Source organism: Amblyomma mixtum, chromosome 2, assembly GCF_055824585.1.
Source record: "Amblyomma mixtum isolate Tamu chromosome 2, ASM5582458v1, whole genome shotgun sequence".
Classification (NCBI taxonomy): domain Eukaryota; kingdom Metazoa; phylum Arthropoda; class Arachnida; order Ixodida; family Ixodidae; genus Amblyomma; species Amblyomma mixtum.
The window spans coordinates 106,785,280-106,812,814 of NC_143013.1; the positions used below are offsets into that span (position 1 = coordinate 106,785,280).

Here is a 27,535-nt window from a genome sequence, read left to right on the forward strand (position 1 = left end):
GCGCTCGCGTTTCGATGGAGGCATAGAGTAGGGAAAGAATCTTTTGACCTGAAGCCTCTTCCAGGCCCTGCCCTCCTTTGGAGTGAGTGACCTATTTCGGAAGTGAGAGTCTTCTCCTATCCAGTCTAGGTGTTTCAGAATTCTTAACACGTTATGAGAGGTCTTTATTCAAACTCAGGGGCACTTACAGAGCTGCTAGGACGCATAATTCTCGAGCGAGGCTGTGAAAAGCCTCATTACCCGGTATGTTCTCATCAGTAGTAGAACCCATATGAGGGAGACCTCTCTGCTTGTGGGGTATCTTAGTAAATTTGGCGGCTTGACTGTAGACCACCCCCTTACGAAAGTTGTGAACAGCTGCCTTATGGTCAGACAAGATGATCTTGGCTTTGGTACTGACGCACGCTAGGGCAATATATATCCGCCTCCTCTGCCACTAACGCATTCCTAGTAATAATCGATGCTATTTCCCCTCATTCCCATCAACGACGGCAATGACTGAGGCGCCATCGGACCCACAGGCTACGCCGCAGAAGCCTTTGTGCCCTGCGGGTCCCGGGCGTGATTATTCTTTATTCTTCGAGCTCTATGTCTTCTCCTTCTTTATCATGCTCCGGGTGCATGTTCTTAGGTATTGTTCAGATCAGAGAACACGGGCCTGGGAAGAATTAGTACCAGACGTGAGCCATCGTGAAGCAAAAGATGCGGCGAGGGCTGGCGACGGCGGCAGCAGCGGCGGAAGCAGTGGCGGCGGCGGCAAGTGGACGAGTCTGTCCTCGGGCCGCCGGACGGAGTGGGTGCTGCGCAAGGTCAAGCTGTTGCTCTTAATAGAAAGACGGCTGTGTCCTCGACAGCGGTCTCGTGCTTTGGACTTTCGGTGGGGGAGTGCGAGGAGGTTCATTTACCTGCTAGGAGACTGCGGGAAATTCCTTTCGCACGGAGGCAGCGAACAGAAGACTTGCCGCAGTGGTCAAAGTGACTGTTGTGTATCGTGGTGCTGCCGCTCCAACTGCCCAAGCAACCACCGATATCCTTCGGACGGCCGACAGAGGTCTGTTTCGGATGTTCTGTACGTCCGCTGAACATCCGCAAACAGCCGGTAGACGTCCGTCGGCCGTCCGAAAGGTGGCCAAAGGTATACGATTCGCCCGCCGACGGACGTCCAGTTGAGTACGTCCATAGGCAGATCTTTCTCGAATATTCGCATATATGGTGCATGTGTGCTTTATTCACTCCGCGCGATGCAATAAAACCAAAAACAACTTGATGAACAGCACGCATATTTTATTGTGGTTGATGATACATCAGCAGAGCAATGGGTTATATTCGGAAAATTTCTTAAATGTGACTCTTCAAAAGTGGCAAGCTTGGGACACACATCCGTAATCTTCCCACCCACAGGATTTCTGAAATAAAAAAGAACGCGGCAAACATCAGTCATGTCAAACAAATGGCACAATGCAGCAGCCCAAGTTAAAAACATTGGAACCAATTAATAGAAGCGCTGCAAGTATAACAGACAATGCACTTTAACAAACACCTCAATAAGTATAAGGCAATAACAGCTCTCACTTTTCCACACCACATTTGACAATGTATTTGTTCTTTATTTATTCTCATGGGCCTTAGGGCACTAACCTGCGCAGCAGTGTACGCGACTGCGCACAGAAAGCCGCAAAGCTTCCGTTGAGAACCACTACGAACTACACGTGCTTCCTATGGTCCGCCTTTCGCGCGTTGTCACTCTTTATAGAGGCACAGTGAACCTAGCTATGCCTTAAAAATTAACAAGATGCGAAAATACTCCGTCCCGCAACTTTGAAGAGGAGTGGGAATTAGCCGCGCGAGTTGAAGGCTCCCGCAGCTGTGTGAAGTAGGCTCCCGAAAGTGTGAGAACAGCACACACTTGTTGAAGCCATCGCCTCGCGCTTACTGCTCCCACTGTCCTGTGAACGAATGTTATATGAGCATGCTGCATTGTCCTAGAAGCAAGTTCCAAGAAGTGTACTGGATACATACCTTCGTAGGCAATCACATGTGCACTAAGCCTTCTTTAAACCAAGGTCGACGCAGTACGGGATTCCGGTGTTCCAGAAGACCTTCAGGCGCTCCTCGTATCTTTCGAATTGCTTAAGTTACATACTACTTTCGTCCACAGACCGAACAAAGCCACACATTATAATAACAGAGCTATAAAGCTCTGCGCGACAACACTACGCGCCAAATCAACAACAGCGCTACGGAGCGACGGAGCCGTACTGATGGATTGGATTGGACTGACCGCGAACTGACATCTATGATGATGGTGATAGCAGAATGCACGGGATTTTGATTCTTACGAATGGTTTCAATGGTAAGTTTAGCTGTCTCACAACTCCACTAATTTGGAGAAGTTTTACAAATATAAAACTAGTCATTGAGTTCTTGCAAAATTCTGCAACACCCCCTTCTCCTCTTAGATAAATTTAGCTCGTTGGCGGCTCTTGCACTGCAGGTAGGAGTGGAATCGCACCAATTTACAAACATCTTCGCGTCAAACTCTCCAACAGATGCAAATAAAACAGTATACATACACGAAAGACGCGAATTTTCTGTGAAATAAAAAACGTCCATACTCATGGCCTGGGAAAATACTCGGCCTTACATCCTTCGGACGTACACCTCGTCTCTCATGCGGATATACAAAAGTGGACACTGTCCGTACGTCCGGCGGATGTACGAATACGGATATCCGAAATCGGATTGTGTTCGTACGTCCGATGGACGTCCGATCTCGGCAAAGGACGTTCGGATCTAGCTCGTACGTCCGACGGATATCTGTGGTTACTTGGGTGTGTATCGCACTACTGCCGCTCCAAGCGCCGCTTCCCGTATAGTACCTTCTGTCTGGCCTGAGCATCGTATTTCGCTCAACACCTCATCCCCGCGTCTCCGCGGCTCTTCGGTCCTGGCACGTACCATATGCATGTACGAAGCTACACGCGGACACTGAACTCTCTGCACTCTCTCTCTCTCTATCCCGACTGTCTGCCCCGCTTGTACGCTTTCGCTATATAAGCAGTTTTGCCTCAGACTCCGACTGGAGAACACATCAGTGACACATCAGTGTTTGATGACTCTGTCTTCCCCTTCCCATCGACCGAGATGCGAGAGAGCGAGAGCCCAGCACCGCCCCCTGCAGTGGCCAGTGTCCACATCTGCCCACATCGTTCTCTGTATTTTATTCCCCAGTCAGGGATCTGGAGAATACGAAGCCTATTTAACGGGAAGTTGTTTTGTGACCGGAGCACGGCCCATCTCGACTGTAAATATGTAAAATAAACCTTCTGTATAGTTTCCTCCATAACGGAGTACGACACCGTCCTTCGGAGCCGGGACCTGCGAGCCTGAACGAGTCAGTCAACAGGGCCCCTCCGTCTCCAACACTGGTGCCAGCGGTGGGATTGAAGCGCAATCTCGTATACTGGCAATTTTGAAATGCTTCCGTAGGGGCTCTGCAGTATAGGGGGTTTCCTCTCGCTCTCCCCTAGGTCATTTAGGATCTGCCTACCTTAAGCCTCCAAATTTGCGCTCCCCTTACTGCCCTGGTGATCTCCGCGATGAAGACACTGGGGAGCCTGAGCTCTGCAGTGGCTGCCAAAAAATGACTTTGCAAAATCACGTAATTTGGGACTGCCAGGATTCTCCTGGGACTAACTCACGTAATATCTCAGACCTTACCACCTGAGAAGAACTGTTCCGGAGCCACCACCCGGTTCAGAGAAGATTCATATCATCCGTCAGGCGGAGACGGTCTCCGGTGCCGAGAGCCGGCTGAGAGGCACTCCCTCCTGCGCCCAGACCGTAAGACCCCGTGATGACGGGAATAAAGTTCATTCATTCATTCGATGGAAGCGAAACGCGAAGGAGCCCGTGTGCTGTGCGATGTTAGCGCACGTTAAAGATCCCAAGGCGATCGAAATTATTCCGGAGCCCTCCACTTCGGCCCCTCTTTCTTCCTTTCTTGTATCACTATCGCCTTCCTCCCTTCCCTTACGGCGCGATTCGGGTGTCCACCGATATGTGAGACAATTACTGCGCCACTTCCTTTCCTCAAAAACCAATTTTCAAAGAACTCATCGATTCTTATACAACGTGCTCTGACGACACTTGTCTTAGCGTGTGTTTGAACATAGCCTCATAGTAGGCTTTGAATTTGCCGCTTTGAGACAACGAACTTCGTCCTCGCCGCATTTTTTGTGTCTGAGTTATCTAGAATAGTACTATATTTTTGATTTATTGCAAACTCTTTTAGCTCCAGCCGTCGCCTCCTGTGAGCTTCGATCATGTCGAAATAAACGCGCTGTTACGTTCACGGTTCCCAGCGAAATAGCAATGCTCCGTATTCTCCGAGTCTGCCGTCCGTCCGTCCGTCGGGTGGTGTGTGATCGTGGTTGTCCGTGTCCGTGGGCTGGGCCAGTGCACCGATTTCTTTTAGCGCGCTTGTTGCCGGCTAGCTATCTGCAACGTTAATGCCTACCGGAACTTCATACCACCTGTCTGTCACCGAGCCGCATGATCTGATGTTCGGGCGCTCATATGCGCGCTCGGTATCTGACCTAAGGCGCTCTCGTCGCGGAAAACTGTCAAGGATGCCGGCTGCTGTGGTTTCGCTCTAACGACTCTGTTTACGAGAACTCCAGGTAGGAATTTCGGGCGTCATTACGCTGGATAAGATGCGAGGGAGGCCTAAACGTACGCAGCAGGACCGAGCCAAGGGCATAGCACATTTGATTCAGTGTTGTCCGTTTCGCGGATGAAACTACACGCGTGCACGAGCAAATCACGCGTGCAGTGTTTATGGTGGCGCGCTCTCGCGAGATTTCGAACATTCCCGTCTTCTTTCTCCGGCGGTTGGCCTGTTCTTTCGACGGTTGTCACCGTCCTAATGCATTTCCGAGGTTTCCTCTTCAGTTGTCGACGAAAGTGTGAGCTATCGGGCTGCCGTGAGAAGCGAGAGTCGTCCTTGCCTGTGTTTTCTCTTGCGTGATACGCTGAGGAAGCGTAATGGTTACTTGCGAGTGAAGAATAGAAGTACGGAGGACCAGGAGGAAAAAACGTCGCTGAGAAGTTCCGCTAGCCTGAGACGTCGAACAAGTGGAGACCATGTTTCCACGCGCTTTGCCGTATTACCTCGAAGACATTGAATCGAGCTGCGCGCACATGTGTACGGTATATTGTCACTTTCGGTTCCTTTCGCGAAAACCGCAGTGTCGAAAAATGTCAAACGTGCTTTGCATCGCAGTGTCATTTTGCAGCTGTAGGTGTCCTTTAGCTTCTTCACCCTGACATGAAAACGTTGCCTCGGGCATACTGAGCGAGTCTCGGAGGCGAGGTCCTTATTCATGCAAGATGATAACGCTGCTGCGGGTGCGATTAAGCTTTCATGGGTTCAAGTGTCAGCACTCTGTCAACAGGCTTGTTGACGGCTGCTTGGCTGGAAAAAAGCGTTGTACGCCACCTTTGTTGTAACAGTTGGAAGAAAAAAAGATGTAGGCAGTATAAGTGGCCACTGTCAGCTCTTGTAAGGAATGGTGGTGCTCAAGATGAAAGTCTCGTATGAGCTTTGCATTGCCCCTACATGTCTTAGGCTTTCTTTTGTGTATATCGGTGCATCACATGAAGGAAAGTCCATGCATGTTTTCAGGGATGTGGCTCACATGTTGACAAAGGATCAAGATTTTGACAATAGCAGTGTGTACTTTTGAAGTGCGTTTTCTTTGCAGACACAGGTGGACAGAGTTATTTATTTCTCCCTAACCTTGGTGCGTTTGCATAATAGGGTGCAGTCTAAACAGAACTGTTTGCCTGATCGTTAAATGGGCTTTGTGGCCATAAATTAGATGTCGGTGGGTTCTTTAGTACGTTGCACCTTAAACCAGTGGAGTGGTCCAACTAGATCTATTATACCAGTAACCTCTGTGTTGGGGCATGTTTTTAGTTTTTATCATGCATTCGCCGTATGTAGTGGTTTCTGGAAGTTGCCTAATTAGTGCTTAGTAAATTTCAGTTTCTACATGGGTCACGCACTTGTTTTGTGTTTGTAACTTTATTGGCCGATTACTGTGTATTGTCGTTAAAAAATAAGCCAGAAAGAGAAGCGTTTATACACAAAGCACAAATATTAGGTTTTGCCTTTTTAGGTCACGTCTTCAGCTGTGTACTTTGTTGTCTGACTGATACCACCTTCATTGAGAGTGGAAAGGCGTGAGGCATTAGTGCAGCATGTGTGTACTCTTTGAAAGCATCTGACCAGTTTTAGCCACCTTTATTTGTTGCAACCTTGGTACTGTCATGCTGATGTGACATGCTTGGAATTACGTTTCAAATAATCGTGGTAAATGGACTGTTTGCTGAGTAAACTTGTGGCCAAAAAACGAAATTGGTTGCACCATAGCCAGAAATTCGTTAGGCTTCAGAGTTGAAAGACTGTGTGTGGCCTTTAAGTGTTGTGTGTAGTGTCACACATTCTGGCTCGCTTGGCAGTCATTGTTGCAGTTCAGTGAAGCGCTTCGAACATACCAGTGCGTAGCTCAGCCTTTGCCAAGATACAGCCATAACTAGAACAGAAAACTGGGCAAGTTGGAACGGATTCATCTTAATACAGCGCGATACACAGGACGAGAGAAAGAAACAAGAGACGACACGAGCGCTCGTGTCGTCTCTTGTTTCTTTCTCTCGTCCTGTGTATCGCGCTGTATTAAGATGAATACAGCCATAACATCTGAGCAAAGTGGAAAGATAACATGGCTCTCTTTAATGTGATGCATAATTTGTCTTAGAACACCAGTGCTGCTCCCAGACGTCTTTTTTATTTTGCATGCCATTGCGCCTTGGCTTCCTTTCATGGCAGGGGTCTGAGACACTCTGGCCGCAAACCCTTGTCGTGCAGCCCACGAGGCTCAAAGATTGCACCCTCTGATCTGGAGAAACATCATTCCTTCTCCCTTTTTCACTCTGTGATGATCTAGGATCGCAAATAATTTCTCGATATTCAGTCACACCTGCCTATGTCAACAGCTAGCCTTTCGTAAAAAGGTCCTAGAAATTAGAATATGGCAGAAAAATTGAGAATACTGGGGGAAAAAAAGCTCTGTTCACGAGTGGCCCTCATTGCTGAAGCTTCTGACTTTTTGTTTTCTTTTTTTTTTTCCTTTAATTTACACTTACATGCTTTTGGCTGATTTTTTTGCCGATTTGTTACTTTTTTGGCATTGGAGCCGCCCCGCCCCTCTTTTTTTTTTATATACCTATGCTCTGTGGGGGTCGTCTGTTGCATAACCCTTCTCATATACAGCATGGCAGACTTACTCCATGTGTGAGCAGTTTAGGTTTTGTGCGCTGCAGCTTTTCTTTGGGGTAAATGTGACAGTCTGGCGGCTTGTGGCAGGCCATGAAGCAGTTCAGCCAAGCTGCGTTTCCAGTTCACTGTTCGCACCTTTCATCCATCTATGTTTTGATTTGAAGGGTGCTTTAGCCTTAACTACCTTTACTGCTTCTGCCTCATTGGTTTGGGTCATACTGGGAAATACCTGGTGGGACAGGCTCTGACGTTATCATCTTGTGAAGCTTTGCAAGAACTGAAATATGCACCAGCTGTGCTTTGCTTATACCCTCCATGTGTAATTTTTCTCATTCACATTTGACCACTTTCCACCTAGAAATATCACAAAACTTAATATGCTTCATGTCACAAAGGGCACTGCCGTTTTTGTCTAGACTCATTGTTTCTTGGTTTATTTGAAAATTCCACGCTCAATTTTCAGTTACATAGTAGGTTGGCGCATAGGTATTTGAAGGTTTAAGGCATGAAAAAAGCATGAGCATGTCAGTTGCAAGTCGGTGCACTTGAAATATGACAAGCACAGAGGTTGACCACTGAAATGTTCCTTATTGTTAACATAGTAGTGAACCGTGTTAAAGCCTAAATGTGAGGAAAAGTGAATCTGCGATGACAAAACACTCTTGTTATGTTCATTTCATTCACTTGTCATTCTGAGAAACAGCAATGATTGGAACATCTGATGTATGCATGAATGGTAGGGTGGTGTAGTACAGCAGTGGTGGTGCGTACACGTCGGATCATGGTTCTTTTTATGGGTCACAGGCATGGAGGAAGTGGAAGAATGCGTTCCCGTGTCGGACCTGGATGCGGACGCATTCTACACTGAGCCTGATGACGAGGGGCAGCCGCTGGAGCGATGGCTCAACGACGACGAAGGGCCGCTGGTCTTCTACCGTGTCAACTCGCAGGTGAGACTGAATCCTGGCGTTTTGGTATTTTGGGACACTGACTCAAACTGAAGACTTCATTAAGGCGAAAGCCTTTAATGGCTCATGCTGTCGTGACCAAGGCCTGTTAGCAAATTAGAGTTTCAGATTGGTCGAAATGGTTGTGACGTCAGTGCGGGCGAATTTTAAGGCGAATGCCTTTAATTTCTCATACTGTCGTGACCATGTTAGTAGCATTTAGTTAAGAAGTGGCATGTGGGACTGTTCACTGCGGGCGTACCTTAAGTAACACTAATTAATCAGTGTACTAGTTAAGGTCACATTAACTATCATATAACCATGCATTAACTAGTATCACTAAATGTGCAAGTCATGCTTAACTATCATTGTTGCAACTGAGAGGAGGAGGAAAAGGAAAGTGCAACACCACCACCACCAGCAGAGGGGCCTTAAAAGATAAGAGAAGAGAAGAAAAAAACAGAAAACAAGAGAAGCACTTCAATATAGGAGGCTGGCTAGAAAAACAGATAACCCAGTTAGCTGTTCTACATGTTTCATATACATTCTGTTGAATATTCTAGACAGTTCCAACATTTGACTGGTGAATGACAGAACATGATGGATGGAATTACAATAATCTAAATATCAATTAGCCTAATTAACCTTTCTAGTCAGACCACATAAATCAATAAAACCGAGTACGAAATTGGTCCAGTTGGGGTATGAACTAGAGCTGTGCGCGGGCTCGGGCCGGCCCGAAAGCCCGTACCCGGCCCGGCCCGCGGGCCGGGCTCGGGCCTTACGGAAGTCTATTCACCCGGGCCCGGGCCGGGCTCGGGCCACGGTATATTTGTCTCGGACGGGCCGGCTGGGCTTCGCGATCGCGATTGCTCCTGCGTGGCTCCAGCCGCCCTACTGTTGCAAGGTTCGGAACTAATCTCCACATGAGTGGTCTCACGAGCCCAAATGACACTGCACAAAGGAAGGTGAGGTGTGTCGAACCGAAGGCACTCGCAAAACTACCCTCCGCCACGCGTTGACGGGGGCCGGGTGGGAGGGGTGGGGGGGTCATTATCACATGTACGGGACAACAGGATTTTCGCTCGTGTGGCAACAACGACGTGTTGTGACCGTTACCTTCTTGCTCGCCATGGTTACCTGCGAAGGCGCATAGTTTAGTTGCCGTCACGTGAATGCAAGGAGGTCGCGCGACTCGATTCGTCACTGAGGACAGCGAAATCGGGCATCAAACATGTCGCTGGCGACTCATTGGGGTCGCCCCCTCCGTGACCATTCGAGTGCCTCCGACAGTCACCAGAGTGAAATTATCTCTTTCTGTTTCATCGTCACTTCAATTTCAGTTTTGCAGGTCTGGCCGGGCCCGGGCCGGGCCTTAACTAACACGGGCCGGGCCCGGGCGGGCTTAGGTTTCTTCAGTGTCGGGCCGGGCCGGGCCTCCGTCAGTAGTGTAGGGCTCGGGCCGGGTGCGGGCTGAAATTTTCGGCCCGTGCACAGCTCTAGTATGAACCAGGGTCTCCAGAGTAGCACACTTCCACTCCCCCATGCCAGCTGAATGATTTTGAATGAACAAAGGCACCTAGCTAATAGGGTGTTCTTCACTCACATCTTCCTCCCTTCCCTTACTGCCAGGTTCAGGTGTACACCCAGGTTCAGGTGTACACCCAGATATGAGAGAGAGAGAGAGAGATACATTTCCTTTCCTTAAAAACAAATTTACTGTCCAGCAAGGCGTGGAGGGAAGGGGTAAGGGTGTTCTGTGGACTCCCTGGCAATGTTGCAAGACGCTGTCGCAGAGGGGAAGCTTAAAGGTGCACTGAAGAGGATTCTGAACATGTCTTTTTGCCGCGGGAACTCGATCCACACGTTCCTAGCATTCTTAGAAATAGTGACTTATTGCCCTGTGTGGCCGATTTCCCCAATTAAAACGAATTAACGTCCGGCTCCCGCCTTTTTTTTTTTTAATTCTGCCTCGTACGGTGGGCGGAGTCGACCAACGCGTGGAGCGCCTTTCACCCAGTCCCGTGGAGGCTTTGCTTTTGCTTTATTTTGTTTTTTAGGTTTCCATGAATAAATAGTTTCATTCGCAGATAATATAGCCGCAAAATAAGCCCGAAGAAATAAAAATACGCGCGGACTATTTGCTACTACGGACTACTATGTATTACTCCGCCGATGGCAGAGCGGCAAGCCGCCACGGGACTGGGTGAAAGGCGCTCCACGCGTTGGTCGGCTCCGCCCACCGTACGAGGCAGAATTAAAAAAAAAAAGGCGGGAGCCAGACGTTAATTCGATTTAATTGGGGAAATCGGCCACACAGGGCAGTAAATCGCAGTTTCTAAGAAAGCTCGGAACGTGTAGATCGAGTTCCCACGGCAAAAAGACAGGTTCAGATTCCTCTTCAGTGCACCTTTAACATCTTAACCACACATCAGTGACACAAGCAGACAGCCAATGGACGCGTCATCTGTCTGCTGGGACACTTGAATCATCATTCGCAACCACATTCATGACAAAATGCTGTACTCAGGCTTTCGCCTTGCACCACTTTAGTTGCCAAAGTGTCTCCTAATTTTTTCTCCTGTCATATGAAACTGGTGGTGTGAGACTTTGTCGATATGTTGTCCCGGCAGTGACCTAATGACATACATAAAGCTTTCTGTAGACCTTTGGTGCTCGGTTACTGATGTAACTTCACTGTCGTCCAAGTCCTTGCAGCTGTGTTCATTAGCTTGACGGTGCCTGGCCTTCCTGGTTGGCCTAGCTGCAAGAGTGGTCCTTTTAGACCTGTTACTAATAGTTGAGCTTCTGTTGCCAAACACGCATCATATTGGCACATCTGGTTGTAAGTGGTACTCATTTTGCAGCTGCAAGGTTCGTTACAAGAATCTCCGCCTTTTTTCTTTTTAAGGCAAAAGCCTTTCTTGGCTCATGAGTGGTGTAGACGGAAGTGGTAGACGGAGGATGTCCGTAAAAGTGTCCACTTGAACTGTCTACCATAAAATAAGAAAAGAAAATTGGATTCTAGGTCGGAATCGAATCCGGGCCGCCGGCGTGTGAGACGGGTGCGCTGCCACTCCGCCATGACGCTTCAACATTTGAAGCTGAGTAAAGTCGCGTCTAGTGAATGCATAGTTTCTAAAAACGTATCTTCGAGATATGTACTAAGGCCTGTATTAGTAATTATGAGCATGTTAATTACATATGTCGCAATCAAGCGAGTACCAAATTTCCTCCATTTGCGGTAAATTTTCTCCATGCTTGGCGGGCAGTTGTAGCACCATCATGCGGCACCCACTGAAACACCCCCTTGCAACGTACGTTGCTGGCTCAGCAGATAGCGCAGGGGGTGGACCATGCTCAGCTTTCGCATTTCCGCACGTAAGGAGACTTTAGTGCACCTCATAAATTTTTTCTTTGTTTTATCCTCGCAGCTACTCTTGCATGCTTGCTGATCATTGCCGTGGTAGATGCGCCCCTCGTAAATTTCTTTGTGGCACCTGCTCATGCAGTGTGTAATTTAAACCAGTGAAATCAAAGGTGCTGAGCAATGTTCCTGTGTTCACTCGTTTCTTTTTTCATGTCCTGTGGCCAAAAGCTTTGTTGCGATCCAAGAAGGTGCCCTTGGAAACATACCTTGCCTTCCGCATGTCGTAAATGGTGTACATGTGTTTCATTCGCTGTTTGAATTATCTGGAAATGGAATTATCTAGTGGAAAACTTTCAGATAGATCACCTGTAATCTGTACCAGTGACCTCTGTGTGTTTTCTCCGTGTTCTTACTTCCATTGGCCACATTAATTTTCTATCATTTTTATTTGTATCTAGCCATCAATAGCTTTGTATGTACCATCGTGGGTAAAAGGAAGAGAACCCTCCTTCCAAATTCCGACCCGTGCCGCTATGTGAACGTGCACCACCTGACAAAGCACTTCTGGTGTCGAGATGGGCCAACTGCGCCGGTCTCGACACCAGAAATGCTTTGTCAAGTGGCGCCTCCATACAGAGTAGTACAGATCGCAACTTAAAAAGACAGTCTCTTACTTTTGCCCACAGTAGTACAGCAGTCACGTGGTACTATTAGGGCGTGTACGGCATGCTTTTTAGCTTTTATGAAGTGCTTGCTTGCAATCTGGTTTAGCAAGACATTCAACTGGGCTAGTTGGTAAAGATTCATGGTGACAACACAGCGCAAAAGACGAGGAACCAGAATGCCTACCTGTTTCCTTCATATAAGAAGGTTTTAGAAAATAAAGCCTTTAGTTGCGAGTCAGCGCCTGTCCTGTGTCGTTCTTATTCTGGTTTCTCGTCTTTTTCGCTGTGTTGTCAACATGTTGCGCGCAATCCACAAAGATTAAATGTAGGCTTGAATTGGGACAAAAACCGACATTGTCCAGAAGAACGCCCTTCCTGATTGGTATTGTAATTGATGCAACATTTTGAACAGTGGAAAGGAAGGATTGTTTTCCTGCCTTGAATGAGGTGCACAGGAAAGGGTTTCTGAAGAAAGTTAGCCAAAGTGCAGATGGCTGATCTCTCTCATACCTTGCTTTGAAAGGCATTGTCACTGCTCTGAGCGGATGCCAGAGTTACTCGAGAGCGTGTCCAGATGCACGCCTGGCTGATCGACCATCCCATTTGCCATTCGTCGAAAAGAATGTGATAGGTGTGTAGGGTACGTGGAGTGCAGGTGACTGCTGTTGACAGCAGTGTGCTCATGTAAATCGCAACATGACTGCACATGCAGAGAGTAGTTATTTGTAGTTAGTGCCTGTAGATAAGTGGATAACACTAGTGGTTGAAGTAACCCACCAACTGATGCAACCGCATTGCTGCAAGCTGCAGCAAGGCATTGAATTGCTTGGAGCAGTGTGACTGAGAATGGCCTACACGTTCTTGTCTCTCAGGTTAAGTAGTAGTTGAGTGTGAGCATGCCGTGAAGTCGCTCTTGACCCCTTCAGCTCCTCTCCGAGTGCTACCTCACTCGCTCGCTGTGCCTGCAGGACATCATCTACAAGGCGAAGAAGAAACGACCGAAGATGGTGGGCCGCTACCTGATGGGGGATGTGCTGGGCGAAGGCTCGTACGGCAAGGTCAAGGAGGTACTCGACTCAGAGACACTTTGCCGGCGAGCCGTCAAGATCCTCAAACGCCGCAAGCTGCGCAAGATCCCCAATGGCGAGCAGAACGTGCAAAGGTGGGTCAGAGCCCCCTGCTTACTGTGCATGTGTAGTGTGCTTGTGGAGTTTTAGTGCTCACAGCATGTCAGGCCAAGTGTGTCTCCCTCTTCTGCAGTGGTGGCGACACCTTCAGGCAGTTGATGCACAGCCATTCTTGGTCAGTAGTCAGCTGATACAGGTATTGTATTCCTTGGTGTCAAGAGAACCCAATGGCATACATTTCAGAAAGTTTCCTGCAGCAAATTTTCTTCAAAACTCTCCGCAAAATAGTTGCATAAAATGTGCATAAGTGCTCAAGGAATTGTTTTAGATGAAATTAAATGACATACCTAGAATCAGCGCACAAAAATACATGTGCCCTGAAAATTTAATAACTATGACTAAATTAATAAAATTTTCTTTTCAAGACCAGTGTCCCCCCTTAAACCAGATTTGAAAACTTAGATTCGGTGTACTTCTCACATTTTTAAAAAATTTTTTCAGTTTAATACAAACACTCCAACCTCTAGTTACAACATAACTGTGATGCGAACACATTTTAGCCTACAGAAGGTCTCCTATGCTGGTGTCACTGTGAGAAATATAAAGAATTTAATGGGTTTGTCCAGTGCTTAGCTTGGAAGGACGTGCCAGTGCAGTGTATGGCTGCTTCAGAACTGTGCTTGCTCCGCTGTTTCCGTGACAATCCTCTCCTGCTGAACTGGAAGCTTACTAGGGCAGTGATGTTTATGTCACTCCATTAAAAGTTATTCTTCATGCCTACCTCTGCGTGGCTTGGCGCACATGTCTCACTCGCTTGTCCACCCTCAGAGATAGTGTGTTCCACATAGCATTGCACTCAACTGTGTTCAGCGGTCGTATAGTCTCCTCTGCAATTGCTGATAAACTGATGCTGCCTCAATTGAGGTAGACAATGGCTTATTGAGCTCAGGGATAATGTTTAACATCCAAAACTGTCCAGCATAATGTCTACTGTAGACATCCCTGTCTCAGTCACTGCTCACAGATCCTTAAACACAGTCCGTGGCGTAGTCGTTGCAAATGATTGTGTCCATCTCACAGAGGAAGAAACGATGGGGGGTCTCAGAGACCAAAATGTCATCAACATTCATCGAATTAAAATCCAAAAGAAAACAAAAAAATAGCGACTAAGCACCTAGTCCTCACTCAAGCACACTCCCTGACTCAGTAGAAGTGGGGCCCCGCCGCGGTGGCTCAGTGGTTACAGCGCTCGGCGGCTGGCCCGAAAGACGCGAGTTTGATCCCGGCCGCGACGGCTGAATTTCGATGAAGGCAAAGTTCTGGAGGCCCGTGTACTGTGCGATGTCAGTGCGCGTTAAAGGACCCCAGGTGGTCGGAATTTCCGGAGTCCTTCACTGCGGCGTCCCTCATAGCCTGAGTTGCTTTGGGACGTTAAACCCCAATAAACCAATAAACCAAGTAGAAGTGGGTATATGAAAATGTCTGATCATATATACCAAACCCTCGACGGTGCTTCAAATGCCAGAGATACGGCCATGCCTCGTAGAGTTGGCATGGCTGCCAAACTTTCGCAACATGCACCTCAAAGGAACGTGCTTATGACAGCTGTGAAGCGGCACTGTGCTGCACATACTGTGAAGGGGAGCACCCCGCTTAACTCCTGTTCATGTTCTTCATGGAAGAATGAGAAATAGGTTATAACACTAAAGAAAAAAAAAAGGAAACCTCACATTTAAGGAAGCCAGCAGACAACTCTACCTTACCAAAACCGCATTCTTCATTACCACAAAAACAAATTTCGCCAATGTGGTGCGTGAGGTGGTGCATCACACCAAGTTTAGCACTTGCCCAGGCCACACACAGCGAGTGTGTGGCAGGTCCTTCCAGTTACCTGGTTGAACTGGCTCACTATTCCGCCACTTCCAAAGCATGCTACATGGCCCTCTGGGTCAGCAGGCAAAGCATGCTACATGGACCCCTGGGCCAGTAGGCAAAGCATGCTACATGGCCCCTTGGGTCAGCAGGCAAAGCATGCTACATGGCCCCCTGGGTCAGCAGGCAAAGCATGCTACATGGCCCCCTGGGTCAGCAGGCAAAACATTCTACATGGCCCCCTGGGTCAGCAGTCCTCAAGGGGCCTCTCCCCAAAATGGGAGGTCAAGCACAAACATACGCATACATTCTTCACGATCCTCCAGCGCCTCTTCAGAGGCGCTAAGCTCCTTGGGACGGCTCAAAGTGAGACAAGCCCTGAGTCATGGTGCTGCAAAGATACATAACCTTGCTTTCCACATTTTGCATTTAGGCTAAGATGGGGTTCGTTGTACAATGGAATTGTAGGGGACTTTTAAATAACTATATAGCGATATAAAAGAAATGTTAATCTCGCCCTCCCATGTTGTGTTAGACATACAGGAAATAAATTTAGGTCCCTGGCGCATGAATGTTCTCAAGAAGTACAGTTTTCCGCCATGGTCATGAGCAGGCAAGCAGGCTCTTGGGAGGTGTTGCTATAATAGTTATTGTTATTGTTATATAACAGTTATAACTATATATAACTATATAACTATAACAGTTATTATAGTTATAGATATTGCAATGTGTCAAATCAAACTCCAAGCCAAATATGAACCAGTTGTCATCACCGTTCTTCGTTTTAAAACAATCGCAATATGTTCTGTATATCTCAAGCCACATCTAAGCGTCATTTCAAGCCATTTCATAACATAGAAGTGCTTTTAAAGCAGCTTCCAGAGCCATGTCTGGTGGTAGGGTATTTTAATTCCCACTCTTCTTTTTGCAGAAGTGATCACACTGACACCAGAGGCCATATTTTAGATGATTAATTTTGTGCAGTATTACAGGTGAAACATAAACATATGAAACATAAACATATGAAACATAAACATATGAAGAAAACGCATATGAACAAAACAAAATATTTTACCTGTGCACTTTCAGCTGTAGTGTTAAACTGGAGCGATACATGTTTCCGGGTATACGGTTTACCAAAGTGCTTATTCATAAACCGGCTGGAAAGGCATCTCTCGCTGCAAAATACAAAAGTAAGGCATATGTGCGTTTGCTTTTCATTCCGGCCTGACTCTACTGCCCTTCAAGCACCGGGAAAACAAGCTGCTTAGGTTTAGCTTTTAGTTCACCACCTATTTTTCATCTTAAGTTAGGGACAATGCAGCAAGCTATGGAAAGAAAAATGATAGGTGTAACGTTAAGAGATCAGAAGCGGGCAGGGTGGGTGAGAGAACAAACGCGTGTTAATGACATCCTAGTTGAAATCAAAAGGAATAAATGAGCTTGGGCAGGGCATGTAATGCGAAGGCAAGACAACTGCTGGTCCTTAAGGGTAACGGAGTGGACTGCAAGAGAAGGCAAGCGTAGCAGGGGGCGGCAGAAAGTTAGGTGGGCGGATGAGATCAGGAAATTTGCGGGGATACGGTGGCCGCAACTGGCAGAGGACAGGGTTAATTGGAGAGGCATGGTAGAGGCCTTTGCCCTGCAGTGGGCGTAGTCAGGCTGATGATGATGATGATGATGGTGTCAGCATTCACATATCTTACGAGCCACGCGGCCCCAACACGCCAGCACACGACATTTAACGCTCCTGCTCAGCGACCACGAGGCGCCCCGCATCCTAACTTTCTCCTACGAGCGTCCCCCTTGACAAGCCACGATGCTGCGCCTTACGGCAGCGGAGTCGTAAGGAGAAGTATCTTCAACCAACACGTCTGGACTTGTCACAAGAGGCCAGACAGCGAGGCGCCGTTTCCTCCTCCCCCGGACGCCAGCGCGCGCGGCAAATTTGAAGCGGTTGGCCGCGCGGTCGCTGGTTGGTCCTTTCGGAGTGCCGCCTTTGGATTGGCCAGTTCGGAGGGGCCACCGTTCCTCAGGCTATAAAAGCCCCACCGCTGCAGCATGAGAGAGAGACGACCGAGAGGCGCCGACGATACGAGACGCGTCGGCGAGGCCCTCTCAACTCTGCAGATCCGCCGAACCTCCTACGTTTCAATAATCCAGTTATCTCATTCTTGTATCCTTAAGTTTTAAATTAAACCTGTTTTCTTAATTCGAAAAGAATCCGGCCACTTCTTGCTAACATGGCGCAGTCGACAGGATCTGCAGAGGCGTCACCCCTGAACGAAGACCGAGTCGACAACGTGGAGCCCAGCAGAACGCCGACGGTGAGCTTGGAGTTCCTGTCCCTTCTGGCATCGGCAGCACGCAACGCACTGACCACCTTGAAGAAACGGCAACTGGTGGAAGAGCTTCGATGCCGAGGACTTTCGTGCAGCGGCCGCAAGGACGACATCGTGACGCGGATCATGGACGACAACGCTCGCCGCCAAGCCCAGAAGGCGGAATTCGAGAGACTGCTGGCCGAGAGAGATCATCTGCGGAGGCTTCTTGCTCAACAACAAGTGTCACACGATACGAGTGACAGCATGGACCAGCAGCCACTGTCGACACGGGTCGGCCACGAAAAGGGCTCCGAACGACACGACGGACCCCGCGCCCCTGCCACGGACACTACGGTGCAGCACACGGTGTCGCCGCAAGCGGGCCACGAAAAGGGCTCCCAACGACACGACGGACCCCGCGCCCCTGCCACGGACACTACGGTGCAGCACACGGTGTCGCCGCAAGCGGGCCACGAAAAGGGCTCCCAACGACACGACGGACCCCGCGCCCCTGCCACGGACACTACGGTGCAGCACACGGCGTCGCCGCAAGCGGGCCACGAAAAGGGCTCCCAACGACACGACGGACCCCGCGCCCCTGCCACGGACACTACGGTGCAGCACACGGTGTCGCCGCAAGCGGGCCACGAAAAGGGCTCCCAACGACACGACGGACCCCGCGCCCCTGCCACGGACACTACGGTGCAGCACACGGTGTCGCCGCAAGCGGGCCACGAAAAGGGCTCCCAACGACACGACGGAACCCGCGCCCCTGCCACGGACACTACGGTGCAGCACACGGTGTCGCCGCAAGCGGGCCACGAAAAGGGCTCCCAACGACACGACGGACCCCGCGCCCCTGCCACGGACACTACGGTGCAGCACATGGTGTCGCCGCAAGCGGGCCACGAAAAGGGCTCCCAACGACACGACGGAACCCGCGCCCCTGCCACGGACACTACGGTGCAGCACACGGTGTCGCCGCAAGCGGGCCACGAAAAGGTCTCCCAACGACACGACGGACCCCGAGCCCTTGCCACGGACATTACGGTGCAGCACACGATGTCGCCGCAAGCGGGCCACGAAAAGGGCTCCCAACGACACGACGGAACCCGCGCCCCTGCCACGGACACTACGGTGCAGCACACGGTGTCGCCGCAAGCGGGCCACGAAACGGGCTCCCAACGACACGACGGACCCCGAGCCCCTGCCACGGACACTACGGTGCAGCAGCCGGTGTCACCGCAAGCAGATAACGAAACGGGCTCCCAACGACACAACGGACCCGGCGCCCCTGCCACGGACACTACGGTACAGCAGCCGGTGTCACCGAGATCGAGCCACGGAACGGGCTCCCTACGACACGACGGGCCCCGCGCCCCAGCTACGGATATTACGGTGCAGCAGCCACTACCGACACGAGTTGGCCACGAGACGTGCCTCCAACGACACGGCGCACCTTTCGCATCTGCTACAGTTACTACAAGGCAGAAGCCATTGCCAAGACGAGCTGGCTCATCCATAAAGCCAGCGCCGCGACGAAAGCGCGGCAGGATGCGGAACGATCCAACAAGCCCGACTCCCTGGACCACGAAACGTTACGAACGAGACAAACACGGCAGTCCGCATAAGTCGCATCAGGTCCCCAGGTGGAAACGACGACGCAGTCGTATCGGTGAGCATCACGGTACAAGCCCGACTCCCTGGACCAAGAAACGAAACGAACAAGACAAACACGGCACTTCGCACAAGTCGCATCGTCTCCCTAGATGGAAGCGAAGGCGTATTCGAACGAGCTGGACGCAAGCCACAAGATACGCGGGGAAGAACGCCCAGCACGCCGAAGAATTGCTGTCGACAACGTGCGCCTGAGGACAGGCGCAAATTTTGGGAAGGCCGTGTCAGCATTCACATATCTTACGAGCCACGCGGCCCCAACACGCCAGCACACGACATTTAACGCTCCTGCTCAGCGACCACGAGGCGCCCCGCATCCTAACTTTCTCCTACGAGCGTCCCCCTTGACAAGCCACGATGCTGCGCCTTACGGCAGCGGAGTCGTAAGGAGAAGTATCTTCAACCAACACGTCTGGACTTGTCACAAGAGGCCAGACAGCGAGGCGCCGTTTCCTCCTCCCCCGGACGCCAGCGCGCGCGGCAAATTTGAAGCGGTTGGCCGCGCGGTCGCTGGTTGGTCCTTTCGGAGTGCCGCCTTTGGATTGGCCAGTTCGGAGGGGCCACCGTTCCTCAGGCTATAAAAGCCCCACCGCTGCAGCATGAGAGAGAGACGACCGAGAGGCGCCGACGATACGAGACGCGTCGGCGAGGCCCTCTCAACTCTGCAGATCCGCCGAACCTCCTACGTTTCAATAATCCAGTTATCTCATTCTTGTATCCTTAAGTTTTAAATTAAACCTGTTTTCTTAATTCGAAAAGAATCCGGCCACTTCTTGCTAACAATGGACAACCCGTATGGAAGTGATCACCCGCTTGTCATAGCCATACTTGGTGGGAAGACAGCGCAAAAAAGAAAAAAATAAAAAAAACGATAACCACAGGGGAGGACAAGACACAAAAGAACGCTAGCGTTCTTTTGTGTCTTGTCCTCCCCTGTGGTTGTCGTTTTTTTTTTTTTTTTCGCTGTCTTCCCACCAAGTATGAATTACCAACTAGCCCAGCACCATGTTTTATTGTCATAACCAGCTAATCTTTTCCGCCGTCAGTCGTCCCACGGAGAAGACCGAGATGTACACTGCCGTGCTGTGACTGTGCAGGGAGATCCAGCTGCTGCGTCAGCTGAGCCACCGCAATGTGATCCAGCTGGTGGAGGTGCTGCACAGTGAGCAGAAGCAGAAGATGTACATGGTGATGGAGTACTGCGTGGCCGTGCTCCAGGAGCTCCTGGACAGCGCCCACGACCACCGGCTGCCCCTGTGGCAGGCTCACGGGTAGGTGGGGATGCACTCCGCTTAATCGCCGCTTCATCAACTTGGAAATGGCGCAGAGACACCGCCTCTATCAGTGGCATCTAACGGGCTGCCTGATGCGTGATGTCTTGGCTTCCTGCAACATCTCTTGCAAACTGAGGCATATACAGGGTGTTTCTTCTGAGATGGTGTGGTAGTGTTTCTAAAGAAAAAATTCAGGGGGGCACTTTGTTGACCTAAAGTGCAGTGAGGCGAAAGCCTTTAGCGTGGTGTTGCTGCTTGTGTCATTGATGTGTGGTAAAGATGTTAAGTACACAACTGTTTGTGAATCTTGAATGCTGGAGACACTGGAGGGCGTTTGGGAGGCATCCGTCTGATTCTACACCTTTCTGCAAACACTCCCCAGCGTCCTAGACAAGGAGAACTACGTATGCGTTGGCAGGAAGTAGCGTAGCCGTTAGTACGCTCGGCTGCGGAACGGAAGGGTGGTGGTTCGAATGCCGTCGTGCACAAAGATTTTTTTTTTCTGGTCTGACTAGAAAAAGCGTGGCACCTCTGCTGACAACCTTCTGCAGACAACCTTCTGCCAACAATGATGAGGCGTTAAAGGCTTTTGCCTTAATAGACTTTTTGAGTTAGAAAAGTGCTTTTTTCGGCATAGCATTGTCAGCGGTATGACGCGTTACAGTTAATACATGCTAAGTAGTAGGGTGGTTAACTAATGTTGAGTAGTTAATTTTTTACCTATTACTGTTAGTCTCCATATTTGTTGAGAAGCGTGTAAGCCCACTGAAAGTAATATCCATATCAGTTCTTAAAATTTTGAAAACACAGTCATCGCCAGCACTGCGGTCTAGCCAGTATTGGTAATTTCGGTGAGTTACGTGCACTGGAAGAGTTGCTTTACCTGCAAGCTTTTCAAAAGTGCATGTGTTCTGAAGCGATATAGGCAAAATTTGTTGGGCCACAACGCTGCTTTTTCAAAATTCCATACACTGACATCAATATTACTTACGGTGAGGTAGACGCCCACCAATAAATAAAGACTAACAGTAATGGCTAAAAAGTTAAATACTCAGTATTAGGTGGCCAGCCTAATAGTCAGCACGTCTTAATGATATTCTGATGCTCTACACTGCTGACAGTGCCACGCTAAAAAAAAAGCACTTTTCTAACTGAAAAAGTGTAGTTTTAAAAATTGCAGAGCATCTTACGTGAAACACCCTTTAGGTATGTGTGTGGTGCGCCATTGTGAAATGCCCAGCAGCTAGCTGTCTGCCCTGCGTTGGACACGAACTCAGATCTTGTATAAAGAAATCCTGCTGTTGAAAAAAAATTGGCTGCAGACAATTATCATTTTATTTTCCTTTCCGTTCTGTTTTCGAGGTGAAGCAAGCTGCACAGTTTTTGTGAAAAACAATAATACACTAAATGGTGTTTGCGCACCATTCATTTGCCATCATTCATTGCATCCATGGGACGTAATTGGAGTCGGCCATTTCTCGAATGTGTTTTCAGAAAAAGGGGAAAAAATCTGTGTTGTTAAGTCTTGAATTAAACTTAGTCTTAAATTAGTCTTGAATTAGAATTATGAACATTTTGTTACTTATAATGGCCAGAACTGGGGATATGTCTTCTGTAGTGAGCTTAACTTTAGATGGTTGAATAGAACCTAATCCTGCACCAGTTGTTTTGAGTGATTTGATGGCTTGATGGACTTCTGTAGATGTAGAACGTAAGTAAAAAGAGCGGGAGCAACGTGACAGGGAAGGTAAAGTGGTTACGTCGTGTAAACACTGGGAAAAGATAAAGTGCTGATTAGTGCTGAAAAGTTAAAGTGCTCTGCATTCGTGAAAACACTTACTTATCTTACATTTATCAGACCTAAAATAGAATACCATGCTCAGTCTGGGATCCCCATCAAGCTAATCTTTCTAACACCCTCGAAGCTCTACAAAATCGCGCTGCAAGGTTTATTTTCTCAGACTACTCCAATCATTCCAGTGTCACTGCACTCAAATCACGGGCTAATCTGACTAATCTTGAAAAGCGATGCTGCATCTTCAGGCTGTGCCTTTTTCACAAGTTCTACCATACGCCACTCAGTGTTTCAGCAATCTTACCAGTTCACCGACAATCAAGTCGCACCAGCCATCCTAAAGCCGTCTATCCGCCCCCAGCACAGACCACAGCCCATCTTCGTCCGTTTTTTGTTCAGACCGCTCGGGACTGGAACAAACTGCCTGTCGACGCCGTGCACCAATTCGACCCGCATTCCTTCAAGACTGCCATTGAACCACTGTTCACTCTTCACTTGAACATTATGCCCATCCCTCATGTAATACCCCACACCAAGGGGCATTTGAGGTACTAATAATAAATGAATAAATAAATAGAATTAGGAACACTGTACTAAGTGTTTACTTTTAGTTGTCACTATTTCTTACCTCCATGGGCTCAGTTTTTGTCACATGAAAGCATCCACATAATTGTACATGTTTGAATTTCTATTGCCTGAGAGGTTAGGGGGCAGTTTTAATTTGATTACCTGGTAACTTGGCTCAAGAAAATCCATTGTCACACGGTAGCACTGGGACGAGCTTAGGAGTCGCGTTAATTTTTGACGTTGAGCGTACCCTTTCTGTGTGCAGCTACTTCTGCCAGTTGCTGGATGGTTTGGAGTACCTGCACAGCCAGGGCATCGTCCACAAAGACATCAAGCCTGGCAACCTGCTGCTCACCAACTGCGAGACGCTTAAGATCTCAGACTTGGGTGTGGCCGAGGTGAGCTGCTGTTCCCTGTCTTCTGAATCGGAAGCTTCACTACGGGACCTCTGGCTTCAATCGCGGAGCGTGTAAATTTGACCTTCGGCTGAATCAGAGGTCAAACCATGAAAAGGACAAAAAGGAATTGAATCAGTATCTATGACTGGGATTCGATCCTGCAGCTGCACGAACAGATCTCCTTTAAGGGCTCGTTAATGACTGCGACATTGCAACTAGCGTGGAAACACAAGGACAGCGACACAGGAAACCGACGGGACAGCACGCTAGTTGGTTGAATAGAACCTAATCCTGCACCAGTTGTTTTGAGTGATTTGATGGCTTGATGGACTTCTGTAGATGTAGAACGTAAGCGTACTTGAATACATTTGTGCAGCCTAATTGTGACTGTGCGAATTTCACTCTGCACCATCAAACATGGACCATTATGCTTTAAAGAAATTAAATTTTTTCGACAAGGTTGCCTTCCATTTACTTCTAACGGCGAGTGTACATGCACCCACCTTAATCATTGAGTTGTAGTACTAGGGTATGCTTTGGCATCATTCGGTTTATGGCACAGGGCTTGTGGTGGGGGCTTTGGGGTTTTAATAGGGGACACAAATACTTTCTCCCTGCTTAACCGCGGCTGACCCAGTTCAAAACCACCCGGACTTCACCCCGTGATTGCGTACGCGACCGAGCGCACGCTGACCACGGTGGGCCTTGCTCTGAGAGAACAAAGGAACGACACACTGGCTGACACAAACAAGGCATTTATTGCTACTACAGCAACAATAACGCCAGCTAGCAGCAAAATGCGCTGAGGAATCGAGGACGTCCGACTCACCAGCACGGTTACGAGCGAATGTTTGCCCACACTAGGGAAGAGGAAAACTCCGAGGCAGGGCAGGACAAGATGCGGGGTGAACGTTCCTCCCCACGAGGGTTCGCGCCAGCCGGCAAAGACCGGAGCCTCGCGCTGAACATCAACGCGCTTCCCCGGCCCCAAGCAGAAGAGGACCGTCCCTCCCCTGCGTGCGCGCAGCAAACATGCCATCTGTGGCGCTAGTGTCGCTGCGATGTCAGCGCCCTCTCCTGTTAAAGTAACACAACTAAGGAGGGTGCATTGCGGGGAAGCTAACCACCGGGGACGAGTTGAGGGTGCACTGCGGGGAAGCGAACCACAGGGGACGAGTGCGTCCCTGCAGGGCATGCATTAACCAGGCTACTGATGTACAGAAAGTTATAGTTTTTGCATCTTTTGCGTCATGTATCGGGTCAGCCTAGCAAGTAATTTTCTCTGCATGGCATTACTGAAGGTGATTGATTCTCTTTGGTCTTTAGCACAGTGTATCTTCGTACTGTGTTTGTGCAGGCACTGGACCGTTTTGCCGTAGACGACACATGCCACACGAGCCAGGGTTCTCCAGCCTTCCAGCCTCCGGAAATAGCCAACGGCCTGGAGTCCTTCTCTGGCTTCATGGTGGACGTCTGGTCATCGGGCGTCACCCTGTATGTATGCATGACTCATGGCTCTGCACCCTCTCTGGATTTCCCCCTACGTCTGCTCGTGCACGTGGGTCTAGTTGGGCTGATGATGATAATGATGATGATGCATGGAGCAGTGCCCTTCCAAAGTCTCTGGGCTATTCCTCCAGGAGCTGCATATGTGCTCAAGGTGCTACTCAAATGAGTTGTGAAATCATTGTTTTCTATTTGCTCTGAGTGTTCGTACATGATGTCAGTGAAGCTGGCTCTGCCAACTATGAACAAGTTTATTTGCTATTTATAATCAACAACATAGTGAAGGCAGATACACAGGGCACCATGGATGTGATTGTCATGCTGAGAGCGTCAGGCTACGGTAGCTATATATATACCTTCCAGATCTGTTGGTGAGGTGAGAGGGATTGCGATGCATTTGAAATTTTTCCAGTGACTCTGAAAATCAGAGCAATAGCACTCAGCGCCTCCTGGTGTTGTTGGAATTCAGGTAGCATGGTCAGGCCGGAGGAGGGACGAGGGACGAGGAAGTCGAAGACGTGGTTGCAAAGAAGACACGGAAAAGCTTTATCCAAACTATTTGCATTTTGTTAACATAAAGAGCAACTGAGAGTGTCCGCAAAAGCAAAACTGAAACTATGCAATTAGGCTGATTTTCGGAGATGATGCCTATCGATCATTGTCGTGCCTGCCTTTACATGCACATCATTGGTGGGCAGGCTACACTGCACAGTGCAGTTCAGGTTTGAGGAGGATTATTTCGGCGGTCACTTAACATGCCGCTATGACTCCAACACAGCCTTGCTTCGGGAGTCTGCCTAGTGCGAGACCCACAGTGTCCGAGTTAGCAAGCGTCCGTCTGCATAGATTCACATTAGCGTTGGTCGAGACCATACTGGTGGTCTGAATCACATTCCGATTTCCAAATTGACAAATTTTTACAGTAGTTACTTAAAGGGGTGGAGACACCAAATTTGTGGTTGGTGCGTTCTTTGTTTCAAACATTTCTAATGCCTCCAGGAAGCATGATACACACTCGAAGGTTCATATATTCACAGTGACTAATTTAAAATCACATTTTTAGGCAAACGATTTTCAGTTTTGGTTTCTGAACGCCGAGTTGGACAGTTACGTCACTATCTGGACGCTCAACTACTTTGCCTGGTCACGTGGGCCCACAAAGTTGTGACGCACCTACTGCTGCATCGTCTGCTTTCTCACGTACGTGGTGACCAGCGCATGAAAGCTATACAATGGCATGGCTAGTCCCAGCAGCTTGGATTTTGATGAATCGGATTCAGTGAGGACATCGACTGTTTTTTTGATCGCATGATCGTGCGCTAATATAGCCTTCGTGGGTTTGCGTGAGGATGCGAAGCACTTTGCAAAACGCCAGTAAGCATGGCTAGTTCGGCAATACGTTGACAACAACTAACCGAGTGAGGGGCGGTTCGCAGCAAATGCGGCCCGCTGGTGCATCAACTGTGCTCACATGGCTGCGGCTGTGGATGTGCCCCGCTCATCGTACGCCACTGTATTTTGGTATGACGTCGCTGAAACGTTGGTTACTCTACCAGCGTAGTGACATCAGCGTTGATGGCACTATCAATGGGTCTAGATTGTGAGAGTGAGTGTCCAACACCTGGCTGTGAGTGCCCTTGTGTACAGAGGAATCCCATAGCAGGCTTTTTATAGCCTCAAAATTTGGTGTCTCCACCTCTTTAAGTGTTCGAAGTGTGCTAACCGATAAATGCCAGGAGACCTTGGGGACCCTGTCGCAGCCTGCGTGGGTGTTTCTGGTCGCGTACACAGCTAGCTGTCGTCTCCCGTGTGGTGCAGCTTCAACATCACGACGGGCAAGTACCCTTTCGAGGGGGACAACATCTACCGGCTGTTCGAGAGCATCGGCCGAGGCCACTTTGAGCTGCCGGAGGACGTGGAGCCGGCGCTGGGAAATCTGCTGTGCGGCATGCTGCACAAGGACCCGCAGTTGCGGCTCAGCCTGCAGCTGGTGCGTCGCCACGACTGGGTGCGGCGCAAGCCTCCGCGGCTGCTCGAGTACGTGGCCATCCCTGAGCGGAGCAACGGGAACCCCCTGCGCTCCATGACGGTGATCCCGTACCTGCCGCTGCTGCACGACCGGCCGCCAGGCGCCACCCAGGGGGGCAGCCGCGCCGAGGACGAGGATGACGACGACTCCCAGGAGTACTACACCGAGCACGACCTCCAGGGTACGCTGTCCCCGTCCGAGCTGTGGCAAAGCTGCAGCCGCGTTGTGTCCAGTGTATATCAGTCATCATGACTAAGCAAGTGATGTACTCTAGTACGTGTTTGTTGAGGGAACGAATGACAGCAGTCGTTTATTGCACCGTATTGCCACCGTACAAACCAGTCAGTGGCGCCGTACCGCGACCAAACGGTCTTAGCTGGAACTTGCCATGCCTTGGGCATTCGAGGTGCTCGAAGATTGTCGTCTTCCTCGCTCGAGCTCCCTGCTGTCAGGAACGCCCATCTCGTCTAATTAGAACCTGGTCTGTGTTCTTCAATTGTTTTGTCGGTGACAGTATATAAAGCCACGTTGGGTGAGAGGGTAGTGTGAGGGTAGTACTGTTGGTAGGAAGAGTTATCATGAAAGGAAACGTCGGCACATGTGTGCTGGGAAGCAAAGATTAATGCGCTTACAAGCAGATGT

At 49.3% G+C, this 27,535-nt stretch overlaps 1 protein-coding gene across 4 annotated transcripts in view; it reads left to right on the forward strand.

The window, feature by feature from the left end:
* The first annotated feature begins 4,392 nt into the window (after positions 1–4,392).
* The window catches only part of Lkb1 (Lkb1/serine/threonine kinase 11), a 33,030-nt gene continuing 9,887 nt past the window's right edge, over positions 4,393–27,535 (forward strand). Inside the window, exons 1-7 of one of the 4 annotated variants that reach the window (XM_089572331.1) lie at positions 4,393–4,682; positions 8,147–8,292; positions 13,293–13,486; positions 20,422–20,595; positions 23,226–23,358; positions 24,716–24,852; positions 26,683–27,074. In XM_089572331.1, coding sequence (XP_089428457.1) covers positions 8,149–8,292; positions 13,293–13,486; positions 20,422–20,595; positions 23,226–23,358; positions 24,716–24,852; positions 26,683–27,074 — 1,174 coding nt within the window. In that variant the 5' untranslated portion in view covers positions 4,393–4,682; positions 8,147–8,148. Of the gene's footprint in view, positions 4,683–4,702; positions 5,207–8,146; positions 8,293–13,292; positions 13,487–20,421; positions 20,596–23,225; positions 23,359–24,715; positions 24,853–26,682; positions 27,075–27,535 lie in introns of those variants that run through there. The other 3 variants (XM_089572330.1, XM_089572333.1, XM_089572332.1) reach the window with 3 other exon arrangements.